Source organism: Primulina tabacum, chromosome 3 (genome assembly GCF_025594145.1).
Source record: "Primulina tabacum isolate GXHZ01 chromosome 3, ASM2559414v2, whole genome shotgun sequence".
Classification (NCBI taxonomy): domain Eukaryota; kingdom Viridiplantae; phylum Streptophyta; class Magnoliopsida; order Lamiales; family Gesneriaceae; genus Primulina; species Primulina tabacum.
Window position 1 is genome coordinate 4,730,933 of NC_134552.1, and position 13,519 is coordinate 4,744,451.

A 13,519-nucleotide genomic window follows, 5' to 3' on the forward strand; every position below is an offset into this window, starting at 1 on the left:
ATTTTTGATGAAGCATTGTGCAGGGCCGAAAGATGCCCGCCCTGGCGGACCTGCATAAAATTTTTAAGGTTAGGGCCGAGAGTTCCTCGCTCGGGCGGTAAAATATGTTCGCCCGGGCGCCGCCTCATGTATAAAAAGATAAGTATCGACTTTTCCAAGCTTATTTCACCATTCTTACCTTCTTCCTCAGCTTAAGCACGAAGGAAATCTAGAAAACTTCCTCCCAAAAGCTCCCTTCTTCATTCCTTTCATCATTTTGAAGTTAGAATTAAGTTCTCCGTCACAAAAACTTCCTAAGGGTGTAAGTTTTCTTCTCTTTTAGTTGTTCTACATGTAAAGGACAATAAAGAAATGATTTTCACCTAGTATATACATAGTAATTGGTTTATTGATGTATTTGAGAGTAGAGAAGTGAAAAACATCGGCTCAAACCAGTATTCGTACGCTTGGACTGTAAGTTGGCATGTTCTAGAAGTAATACATGAGTAATATTATGAATTTCAAATGCTTCTCATTGATTATTGCTATATGTACATTGTTAGTATCTTTATTTATGAAAACATAACACCATATTCCATTGTTATGTATAAATATGAAAGAAACTCATGAATATTGATGATGGATACTATGTTATGAACATGAACATGAACATGAACATGAAAGGAAAATGACTGATTTTTACAAGATATAGAGCTTGTTGACATCATGGGTGGTTTTAAGTCCACCAAACCTATTGGCCAATATATGTTCATGGGGCGTGGGGTTGCCAAAGGTGCTCCCTGATATTCAACACAATAGTAGCTATAGAATAAAGCAAGCACGGTAGTACATGTCAAATAATGAAACTCAAGTACAAAAATGAACATGAATATATGCTATAGTATGACATGTTTAAAGATTCATTGTTGATCACGACTTGATATGTATGTTCCTTCTATGCATATTGATACGTATAAATGCCAACTTTTTGAGTTTTATAAATTCACGTAGCTCATGTATTACAGGATCATGTAATGAAGATATATAGGATGCCGGTTCGCCAATAGATGCTTGTGACGTGCCTCACCTCGACAAGAACCAGGGATGTCTTATTGTATAGCTTCCGCATATGTATTATAATGAATTTAATGTCAGGGTTTGAAACAAGTTTTACAAGGTGTATGTCTATGTATATAATGATACAAAATATGTTGTATATAAGGATAAGACTATATGTACATATTGTTATTGTTGTTTGAGTGTTGGTGTATTCAAAATATAGGGACATCATGCCAAAATTTTATAAACCGTCATATTGATGCACTTGTTTAAATTGCTTCATAATATAGATATATCATTCAAATCCTATTTTGATTATGGTAAACATGTCAAATATAGAGTAAAGATGTGACATCTATATTATCTGATTTGGTTAGTGAATGTGACACAAATGTCAAACTACATTCATTTCTTAAAGGGCAAAGAGTAATTATTTAATCCTTACATTGATCTTTTTTCTTAATTCATTATCTTCTTCGCGAATTTTGTGACCACCAAATCCATAACTCTTGTGATTTGGCTTATTGTTAAGAAATTTTTTTTAACTATACATTTTTCAATTTGCTTGAATGTATCCAAATTTTATTATCTGATTGGAATAATATAATGTTGTATTCAAAGGATAATATTGAGTTTAAAAAAATGACAAAATCATTTCTTATTTTTCAATATATATTAAATTATAAGTAATTAAATAAAAATTTAAAATAACATTACTAAAAAAATAATTTAAAACTAATTGAGTATGTCTCACAAAAAGTATCGTAAAAAAATAATATTTTTGACATAAAAATCAATAATTTATGATCACATGTTTCATTTTTCTTTCGAAATAATAGGATGTTGTGTATATTATGAAAAGATTTTCTAGATAAAATCACGAGTAGGTCTCTTGTGAGACAGTCTCACGTATTTTTATTTGTGAGACGAGTCAACCCTATCGATATTCACAATAAAAAATAATACTTTTAACATAAAAATTAATATTCTTTCATGGATGACCCAAATAAGAGATCTATCTAACAAACTACGACCCGTGAGACCGTCTCACACAAGTTTTTCCCTAAAATCACGACCCATTTGGATAAAAATATTGATGAAACAATTATTGTTATCATTCAAATGTGTCAAACAAATGTCATGTCACAAAATTTATTGTGAATGTGGATTTAGACGAAATTTCTGAAGTTTTAAAAAATATTTCTCATTAATTTTATTGAATGTAATTTAAAAATATTTTTTATCACATGTTAAAAATAATAATATATAACTTCTCAAAAATTAAAGAATTAAATATGTATTAAGGTTGGTGGTCGACATCAATACACTAAACACGATAGGCATCATGTCATTGCCTTAGACTAACATAATCTAAAATTTTGATATATGATAGTGATTATTAGCTAAAAAAATTAATCGACATGTGTTGCATTTAAATTTTTTTTAAAAAAATAGCGAAAAATAATTTTTTTTTTTATTTTTTATAATTATATTATTTTTTCAATTTAAATGTATATTCATTTTTTACGACTAATTTTTAATAATATCATCCCGTGCATCGCACAGGTTAAATAATAGTTCAAATAAAAATAAGGGTTACTTGCATCCAATGAGATAAATAAATACGACTAACTTTAGAAAGATTTATGCAATTTTTGAAGTTAATTTGTGTTAATATAAGATTGATTTTTAAATTTTTCTATATATTCAAAGATCATTTTGCAATTTTTATTTTTTTATTAAAAAAAATCATAATTAAAAAGAATATTAATCATAGTTATTGAACTTTTAACACTAAAATCTAGGCAATTTTGATTGGTACCTTGTTTCACGGGCAAGTCAACTATACTAATTACCCTTTTTTGTCTCACATCAATATTTTAATGGGTCTCACGAATCTTTATATGTGAGACGAATCAATCTTATCGATATTTACAATAAAAAATAATACTCTTAGCATAAAAAATAATATTTTTTCATGGATGACCTAAATAAGATATATGTCTCACAAAAAACGACCCGTGAGATCGTTTCACAACTTTTTGCCTATTTTAATTTTGCAACCAAGTCTCGAATTTTAAAATAATCCATCTCCCTCAATTAAAAAAAAAATCACAAAAACTATTTTTCTCTAGGACAATAAAATATAAAATAATATTTAATAAAAATCAAAAGACAAAAATTATTCACTCAAATTAAATAAAACCAAAACATTATTTAAATATATAAAAAACAAAGACAATAAATATTGATATGATAGTCAACCTTTTCCAAGGCCAAGTGTATGGTTGAAGATTCATAGAACCAACCTACCATCCATCCTCCCTCTCTCAAATGAGTCAATTAGTTTCACGAGTAACCTCGAGTTATTCCGGTTCAAAAGTTCACACGCCAACGCCACTTTCTCTACCTGAAATTATAAAGAAATCGAAATAAAGTTGTATTTTTCCACCGAATAACACGGCCCAGAGATGTAAGGGGATCACATTCTGTTTTCACAGACACCGACACTACCGCCAAATAAGCCGAGAACTTGTTCAAAGATTCAATCTTTGAACTGGGTTTTTTTTTAATCTTGCGTGTTATTTTTTCTTTCTATGGAGTCAAGTTCGGGTGCTGGTGATCATGGTGGGCATAATATCAAAGGGGTGCCCACTCATGGCGGAAGATATGTCCAGTACAATGTGTATGGGAATCTCTTTGAAGTTTCCCGCAAGTATGTTCCGATCAGGCCTGTGGGTCGCGGGGCTTATGGTATTGTTTGGTAAGAATCAAGAAAATATGTTGTTTTTCTTGATCTCGAGTTTATCTGTTGTGCTTTGTATGTTTTAGTTTTCTGAAATACATTGATTTACTGTTGATTATTGGAATAAATTTTGATTCCAAGAGTTTTGATGGTTGTAGGCTTGATTTTCTTGCAGCTCTTTATGATACTGAATTTGGGAATTTTGAACAACTGTTTCTTTTACTCAGGATACTGAATTTGGGACTTTTGAGTTATTTCTCATTTTTCTCCCTCTTGGTGTTTGCTAGTGTGTGTGAAAAAGGCTACTAGAACATCGTCCCATGCATCCGGAAGTGCAAAAATTATGGAAGAAAGTCTGATTTTGTTATCATTGTTGCTTTCAATTTAGTATTTTTGAATAAAATATCTAAATATCTTTGGTCACTTGTGATTATGGGGATTGGATTCGAGCACTGGTTAGCGTGTCATAACATGTGATGTGTTGCTATTGCTATCTGTTTTACTTCTATTTCCCGTTCATTATAAGCATGAAGGAAAATTTGATATTTCATCTGCTTCAGTGCTGCTGTGAACTCCAAAACACGTGAAGAGGTGGCTATTAAGAAGATTGGCAATGCATTTGACAACATAATCGATGCTAAAAGGACCCTTCGGGAAATTAAACTCCTGAGCCACATGGATCATGACAATGTAATTATCCTACCAGCCTACAGAATTAAATCTTGATAGAGCTATTTTATCTTGCTTGGGTCTTGGCAATGCTTCCATTCTCTTGAAAGAATTTACAAGTGTTTTTTCCGTAAATATTTCAATAACTTGTTTTAGTCATGTGCTGTGCAAATTTCCCTGGAATTTAATAGACATGAAAATTTAAAAATGTGATTTGTTCTTGTTAGGTCAAAAAGTTATGTAGCTTACATAACAAATACAAAGAACCAGTCCCCTACTTGAAGTAAGTAAAACCCATGAATGAAGCAAGAGAATTATTAGATCTGTTGACGTATGCTACTGGAATATCATTAAGGATAATCACAAGTAATATTCTAATCCCACAATCAGTGCCTTTTTTATTTTGATTGCCAACAAGAACCTCCAATCTTGTGAATATTCTTAGTTTTCAAGTGTAAAGATCAAAACCAGGTTTTCGAAGAGCTTAATGTCGAAGGTACTTAATGAGAAGATGTGCTTAAGTGATTTCGTAGAAATGTAAGAGAGTGCAATAGTCCCATTTCTATGTTGCTCTTAATGATGCTTTTGTTGATCTTTACGTGCTTTACGTGATCATGCTGAATTGGCTTGTGAGCTACATTGACAGTTGATTGGTTGTCGCTCAACTACCTGATGGATCCAGATAGCATAAATTTTGAAGTCTGCCACATATCCAAATGAGTTTTCTTGTACTTTGGGCTATTGATATATACTTGGCGTCGACGATGTTTCGTGCAACGACATAGTGCTTTTGGCTTCTCCAAGTCACCGAATCTTCTGAACCTGTGGGGCAATAGTTGACTTACCACCATCTTCAACTTCGCCTGCCAAATCTTCCTCTAAGAAACCAACTACATCTCGAGCTCCCATTTTTTGAACAAGAAATCACATCATCATATTATTTATAATCTCAGAATTTGATTTTTCGCATCTATATGCCTCTTTGTAGGGGCATGCATAAATTGGCAGAAATCAATTTTTTCCTATCCAGCGTTGATAGCGTTTAGTATTCCAGTAGAGACCTTCCTCAGCTATCTCTTGCTCCCAATGCCGTTCTAATAGCATAGAAGCTAGTTTGCATCCAAGCTTCCAATGTCTCCTTAAGTAAGTCGGGTGTTCATTTTATGTGAGATGGAAATTCCTTAATGTGGATGGAAGGATTTGATAGAACCAACATAGCATTTATAATCTCATAATTTAATTTTTCGCATCTATATGCCTCTCTGTGGGGGCATGCATAAATTGGCAGAAATCAATTTTTTCCTATCAAGCGTTGATAGCGTTCAGTATTCCAATAGAGACCTTCCTCAGCTATCTCTTGCTCCCAATGCCATTCTAATAGCATAGAAGCTAGTTTTCATCCAAGCTTCCAATGTCTCCTTAAGTAAGTTGGGTGTTCATTTTATGTGAGATGGAAATTCCTTAATATGGATGGAAGGATTTGATAGAACCAACATAGCATTTGTAATCTCAGAATTTGATTTTTCGCATCTATATGCCTCTTTGTAGGGGCATGCATAAATTGGCAGAAATCAATTTTTTCCTATCAAGCGTTGATAGCGTCCAATATTCCAAATAGAGACCTTCCTTAGTTATCTCTTGCTCCCAATGCCGTTCTAATAGCATACAAGCTAGTTTGCATCCAAGCTTTCAATGTCTCCTTAAGTAAATTGAGTGTTCATTTTATGCGACATGGAAATTCCTTAATGTTGATGGAAGGATTTGATAGATTTGGATTTCAAATGGTTAATGATGACTTCAATTTGAGTGTCTTGAGATCACCAAACTTGGATATGGTCGCGTGTGACTACCATCTCATCTACACATACAATCAACGTTGACTGCTTAAAAGACTCACAGTGTTTATAATTGATAGGCCAGGTACAGATTTTGTTATATGATCAGATCCTCCGGTGTCCACAATCAATGCATTTGTTGGGGCCTTTACAAAATAGAAGTGGAAACTACCTTTGTGAATTATTGATGCTGTAGAACTTGACAACCGGACTCCTTAACCGTGGACGGATGTGTCATCGATTTCCGGGAACCTCCATTCATTCAATTGCAAATGCTCGAGGATTAGCACAATTTGTATTCCTATCCTGTTTTTATTTTTATTTTTTCATCTTTGACTTCGTAGCTTCAAATCTGAGCTCTTGACCATGGATTTCCCAACTTTTATCTATTGTGTGATTTGTCTTCTTACATCATTCACACCATTATGTATATTTCTATGTTTGAGACTTGGAATTGTTGCTTTCACTGGACTGGCTGAAGCAGACCCCTATGTTGCTAACTCCATTGCCATGTTTTGTGAAAGTAATGACAGTACTCCCTACTTTCTTCATGCCGGCTTTGGAAAATACATTTTTCAACTTGGGCATAAGTTTTGTACCAAGTATACGTCCTCCAACTGCATCAAGTTCATATATTTCAACCTTGACAAAAATTGAATATCTGACGTTTCTCCAACATTTTGTTGTACATGATCCCATTTCAGGGTGTCTCTATGTGATTTTATGGAATAAATCTATTTCTTTCCATAACTCCAATGGAGTAGTAAAATCCTTGGTAACAGATTTTGTACCTGAGTGTTTCGGAGTATTTCAAAGCTGCGTAATGTTCGCAAAATCTGAGTTAGCATCCATATTTCTTTTTTCGACATGCATCCAATTTTGTGCTCAGTTAATCAACCAAGACGTTACAATAGAGTTTCTACCTCCCAGACAAGGTTCTCCGATCCTGGTTTTGGTGCTGCAGTTATTCCACGAAATAACACTTTTCACTTAGGGGTAGACAAGGGCCGAATATGACAAAAATTTAAGGCTCGAATTCGAGGGAGAATAATAGTATTCAAGGTCGAGCTCGAATAATAATATTTTTAGCTCAAATTAAAGTTCGAGTTCGAGCTTGTTCCTAATATAGTTATTTCATGTATAATCAAATTATATTAAAAATATTAAAGTTCGAGAGCAACTCGCGAATAATTTTACTAGATAATTTAGACTCGAGTTCGGGTAGAATAAAAATTCGAATATGTTTGAGTTTGGCTTGAACACGGTGATTTTGAATATGAAACACTAATTTTTCTTGTTGGCTTAATTCGTTAACGCCCTAATCTTATCTCTGCTCTCACTCACTTGTGGAACCGATTGGTAGAACTCCCATAATCGTTCTCGTTCAGTTTGTGTATCGTAGGAAAACCCCACTCAAAATAAGCCTCTTAGGAAAATCAGTGGATTTGGTTTGTTCTCCTTTTTTTTTAAAAAAAAAAGTATTGAAATGGGACCTTATTAAACGGAAACTTTAAAAATGAGTGTCTTTATTTCTTAACAAACCGAGTTAAATCAGTTTACTCGAGTGATCAGTTTGTCCGAATTTTTGTTTCTCCTTATCCATGCGTACATGAATTTACGTGGCATACCAATGCCATCAAAACAATGTCCTATTAATGCCTATTTTCATTTTCTGCGGCCTTGAATATTTGAAACAATCTTCAGTCATACAATTACCTTAATTTTTGGTTTTGCATTGCTCAAACAGGTTATTGCACTTAAAGATATCATACGACCGCCACAAAAGGAGAACTTCAATGATGTCTACATCGTTAATGAACTAATGGACACTGATCTTCATCAAATTATTCGGTCCAACCAGCAATTGGCTGATGATCATTGTCGGGTTAGGGCTCATTTTCTTATGGCATACAGAATTTTTTTTTCGGGTGGCATAGTGATAGAACATTGCGAATACGTCATTTCTCCGTTTCATAATTTAAAGCAAAATTTTTTATTTAGACTCTCCTTATGAGTTGCTTTTACATTACTGAGCGCGATGTTCTACTTCGCATGGATCTTTTCTTCTTTGACCACTTCGTTAAATATGAAAGCACAGGCATCACTGTAGAAACTAAATGGGAGCTACTAGCTACACTGCAAAAGAAAATTTAGTTGGTGTGCTTTAAAAGATATATTTTAATTCACTTTTAATTGAACTTATCTATGTAATGCTTTAGACTTCTTAATTTTCATCCAAATTTGCAGTACTTTCTCTACCAAATTCTGCGAGGACTCAAATATATTCATTCTGCAAGTGTGTTGCACCGTGATCTGAAACCAAGTAATTTGCTCCTCAACGCCAATAGTGATTTGAAAATTGGAGATTTTGGGCTTGCGAGGACGACATCTGAAACTGATTTCATGACGGAGTATGTTGTTACTCGCTGGTACCGCGCACCAGAACTGCTTCTAAATTGTTCAGAATACACCGCAGCAATTGATATATGGTCTGTAGGTTGCATACTTGGCGAAATCATGACAAGACAGCCTCTTTTTCCTGGCAGAGATTATGTACATCAGTTGACACTTATCACAGAGGTATTTTCTTATGAAAAAATGATACCAGATGTATTATAAATTTTTTTTGGCTTATTTGAATTTTATCTTACGCATTCGGGTTTTCTTGAAAACTTTATTATATTAAAACAAATTGATTTGGTTTCTTCTTGTTCGTGTTCATCTGGTTTTTTGTAATGTATTAACAAACTGATGTTAGTTTCTTCTTGCGGTTGCTCATTATGTTTTTCGTAATCGCAATAGCTCATTGGTTCTCCGGATGATTCTAGTCTCGGATTTCTTAGGAGTGACAATGCCAGAAGATATGTGAGACTGCTCCCGCAATACCCGAGGCAACAATTTTCTGCTAGATTTCCTAACACTTCTCCGGGGGCTCTGGATTTATTAGAAAAAATGCTAGTTTTTGACCCAAGCAGACGTATTACAGGTATGTATGCCTTTTAAAGTTGTTTTTTTAGTAAATAGTGATCTAAAGTTACATTTGCAACCTTTAGCTAAACCCTGCGCAAATTGTTATAATGTTGTGGTATTGACCATGATTTTGGATCCTAATACTTGAACTCTCTAAATCCTTCATCTCTATCAAGGCATGACTTTGGAGTCATCTGAAAGGTGGGTGATATGAAATATGCCTCAATCATGAAACTTCCACATGGCACTTTACTTCAACAACCTTGTCTGAATGATTCTTTTATATTTTTTCATTGAAAAGCAGAAACTCAAAGTTTAATAACAAATTTAGTTAAACTTTGGTGGCTTTACGTGTTATTGGTATGCTACTTGCAGTTGATGAGGCACTCTGTCACCCGTACTTGGCGCCTTTTCATGATATCAACGAGGAGCCTGTTTGCCCTAGACCTTTTGTTTTCGACTTTGAGCGGCCATCTTTCACTGAAGAGAACATTAAGGAACTCATTTGGAGAGAATCTGTGAAATTCAATCCCGACCCAACTCATTGAGGGAAGCGAATGTGCGATGTAGCCCGTCTCTTAATTACTCTTGACATATGTAGAAATCTACTTTGGAGCCCCCCAATGGAAATGAGAAATAACTTTAGCGAACTGGTGAGATACGTTTGTTACCGTTGTATGATGTTAAGTCTGTAATTAAGATTCAAGAATCATAGTTTTCCTTGTTATCTTTGCAGTGAATGTTGTTCAAAGAGCTGTACTAAATGTTTCTGCTGTCCAGAAGGATCTGTTGCTATAAATTGGTGTCACTTTTAAATTTTGCGTGATAAACTCAAGATTTCTTTTCATTGATTGCGCTCACTTCATACATTTACTGTTTTTGTTTCATATCTACTGAAAGTTCCCAGTTTTCAGATTCTCAAATCAAGAAATCTTAACTTCACGAAAAAAAATCATTAAAGAATCAACTAATTACCAAAGTACATGAGATCAGCCAGTACATAGCAACTTTCATTATACAATAAAGCCAAAGAAAGCCATGGAATAAATGGTGCACGAGCTCAGTTCACTTTTTGGTTCTTTGTTTCGATTTTGCTTCTGAGTTGAAATGATGAGACTCGAGCTTCTTCTTTCGTACCTCGGAAGCTGGGCCACTCACTGCCTTTTCTAAAGGGCGTACGCATTAAAGCCAGTAACCTGTATGCTTCTTTATCCGTCTCTGCCGTGGTTGAGGTACAAACATCCGTCCCCCTTGGCTTACCAAGTACATCATAATTAAGGCTCTCGTCTTAATAGGCCTTTGTCCCGTAATAAGTGCCAAATTATGTATTATTTTGTAAGTTAAAATTTTAAATAATAATTAAATATTTTCAAAAAAATAAAAATTTTGTCGATGAATAAATTTTGATTAAAATTTTAATTATCTTGAAAACATATTAAAAAAATATTTATATTAAATTTTTAATTAAGATCATAATAATGAATAGTAATTTACCGACATTTTATATACCAAAAACTTTTAAAATGTTGTTAAACATAACGTTATATAAAAAATTATATTTTATTTGATATATAACAGAGTAACGATAATTAAATATATAAAATTAACACAAAACTCAAAATCATAACCGATAAATAAAATGATATAATCAATGCAGACACTTAAATGTAGTTTATATTTTCAAAGGACAACATATTCAAATTTGAATTAAAAAAAATAAAAAAAAAATTGAAAAGCCATATCTAAATATGGCTGTTGGATTGCAGAAGTATCAACAATCTTCTTTTTAATGATAACAAAACTTGTCAATACGTATATACACAATTATCAACAAATATCACCTTATCCTGATTACACCAACCTTTCATGAGTAGGATTTGCGCAACTAGCTAGATTTTATGTGGCCTCTTTCCAAGAAGTTATTACCATAATTCTATTGCTAATATCGCAAATATTTATTATGTGAACTATAAAATTAGTGATACAAATTTATTTAAAATTTTCTTTCTCTCAGTGCAATCGAGCAACATGACATTGTAAGATAAAAATTGGGAGAAAAAATCTTGATTTTTTTTAATTGTTTTAACTAATCAGATACGTTTATTTTCTATACTTGGTTCTGGATAATTTTTACCCATGTTTTAATCAAGTTCCTTCTAAGATTTGTTTACTTTATCTATATCTCATATTTTTCGTGATTCTTTTCTTTTTTTAAAAAAAAAAAAAAATATTGGCTCGCAGGTTTTAGGGATTTTAAAAGTTGCCTTTGGGCCTTTTGTATATGTTCTGGAAATTAGGTTTTTCACATTGTTTTGGGCCTATAAAAAATCAAAGCTAGTTTATAAATTTTATATTGGGCCCCTGGGCTTCATGGGCCTGAGGAGAGGCCCATCGTAACTATAACAATTTTTTGGTTTCAATTTTAAAACCATACTTTGAGACCAAACCAAAAAATTTCTTTTTTAAAAAAACACACACACACTCAAAGTTCGGTTTTGGTTCCTAAAAATAAAATCCATTGTGGTATGACTATAATAGAAATAGTAATTTAGTCTCAAGTTTCGAAGTCTTTGAGAATACATGGACAACTTAATTTATATAAACTAAAATCATAAAACTCTTGGGAGACGGTCTCATATGCCAATTTTGTGAGATATATCTTCAATTTGAGTCACTCACGAAAAATATTATTATTTATTCCAAAAATATTACTTTTTATTGTAAATATGAACATATTTGACACGTCTCACGAATAAAGATCCGCGAGACCGTCTCACAAGAGACATACTCTGACTAAAATTTACCCTAACTTTATTTATTTTTCAATAAAAATTAAATATTTATAATATTTTGCAATATATTTATTTAATAGTCGATTTTAAATAACATTCATTGTATTTTAAATAAAAATTTAATTAATTTGATTATCTAATAAGTTGTAGTTTTATTTTCTGACATTTAAAATTTAGAAGAATAAATTTCAATTCAAATAGTAATTTAAAAATAAAAACAAAACTGCCAAAGTACGGAATAAGATCTAGGTGGTCTGGTCATGGTTTCAGTTTTTATTGGAATCAAAATCGTCAGATTCAGACCAAAATAATATCAATTTACTATATTAATATGTAAGAGTCAAAACATTTAATAAAAACTCGAGATTGATTTTGTGATACAAATATTTTATCCGTCTCAACCCATGAAAAATCTCATTTTTATACCAAAGCATTAATTTTCGCTTTCAGTATAAATCGGCTCGACCGTCCATGGGAGACCTGCTCAAAAATATTTTGGTTCACGAATTGTTGATAAGTTAGTAAATTGATATACGAACTATTGTAAATCACTCCTTCGATATATGATTCAGATAAAAAAATCGATTTTAACCTTAACATAAATTGCTTAAAAATCCAATTATTTTTATTAAATTCAATAAAATACACATTTTATTTTCTATTTTATTTTATTAACTTAATTTTCAATTTTTTTTTATTATTTTAAACACATTGATTTCGAAAATCATATATGATAGACATATATAACTTCTTAAAAGATAACGATATAACACGTCGAACATTCCGACCGAAGGAAAAAAAATTCAATAAGACGCTACATAAATAAGTATCATACACTTTATATCAAACTAAATTATTAATTAATACAAATATATATATATATATTAAAAATATATAATAAATTATATTTTTTTCTCAATTAAATTATATATTAATTTAATAAATTACAAGTAAATAAATAATTATAGACATTAGTAGGCAACTAAAATATATTTTGGTATATCGATAAAAATAATTTTTTTTATCCATATTTAAATTAAGACAAAAACTTGTGTAAGACAGCCTCACGTGTCGTATTTTGTTAGACGGATATCTTATTTGGGTCATCCATAAAAAATATTACTTTTTATGCTATGAGTATTATTTTTTTTTGTGAATATCGATAGGATTGATCAGTTTCACAGATAAAAATTCGTGAGACCATCTCACAAGAGACCTACTATTAAATGCATTAAAATCAAGAAATTTATCAGCGATATCTAAATCAAGTGCATAAATTTTTGGTTATTGGAATCAATAAGAATAATTGGACTTAAATCAATTTAAGTTAAATGCAAACTGTTGTGAAAAGTAAAAATTTATGGTAAAAAGTAAAAATCTCAAACTCTCAAAATTTACCAAACTACACACTTTATAATATTTTCTCTCTACTCAATTGTATCAAATCTTTACAAATGGAGACCTATTTA

General features: G+C 31.9%; 1 protein-coding gene across 2 annotated transcripts; it reads left to right on the plus strand.

Annotated features, from left to right (window-relative positions):
- Positions 1 to 3,347: 3,347 nt before the first annotated feature.
- On the plus strand, positions 3,348 to 10,105 carry LOC142539484 (mitogen-activated protein kinase homolog MMK2-like). 2 transcript variants are annotated; one of them, XR_012818926.1, is made up of 7 exons: positions 3,348 to 3,802; positions 4,345 to 4,474; positions 8,036 to 8,173; positions 8,536 to 8,868; positions 9,091 to 9,274; positions 9,634 to 9,911; positions 9,995 to 10,105. XR_012818926.1 is itself a non-coding variant. In XM_075644989.1 (6 exons), the coding sequence occupies exons 1-6, from the start codon at positions 3,636 to 3,638 to the stop codon at positions 9,804 to 9,806; spliced, it is 1,125 nt and encodes a 374-aa protein (XP_075501104.1). In that variant the 5' UTR covers positions 3,348 to 3,635; the 3' UTR covers positions 9,807 to 10,105. The 2 variants fall into 2 exon arrangements, 1 of the variants encoding a protein (XP_075501104.1); XM_075644989.1 differs by having other exon boundaries at positions 9,634 to 10,105.
- Positions 10,106 to 13,519: the final 3,414 nt, after the last annotated feature.

Coding starts and splice junctions, on each gene's coding strand:
- LOC142539484 (XM_075644989.1), top strand. CDS start 3,636: ATGGAGTCAAGTTCGGGTGCTGGTGATCATGGTGGGCATAATATCAAA. Junction 3,803..4,344: donor GGGGCTTATGGTATTGTTTG/GTAAGAATCAAG, acceptor CATCTGCTTCAG/TGCTGCTGTGAACTCCAAAA. Junction 8,869..9,090: donor AGTTGACACTTATCACAGAG/GTATTTTCTTAT, acceptor TAATCGCAATAG/CTCATTGGTTCTCCGGATGA.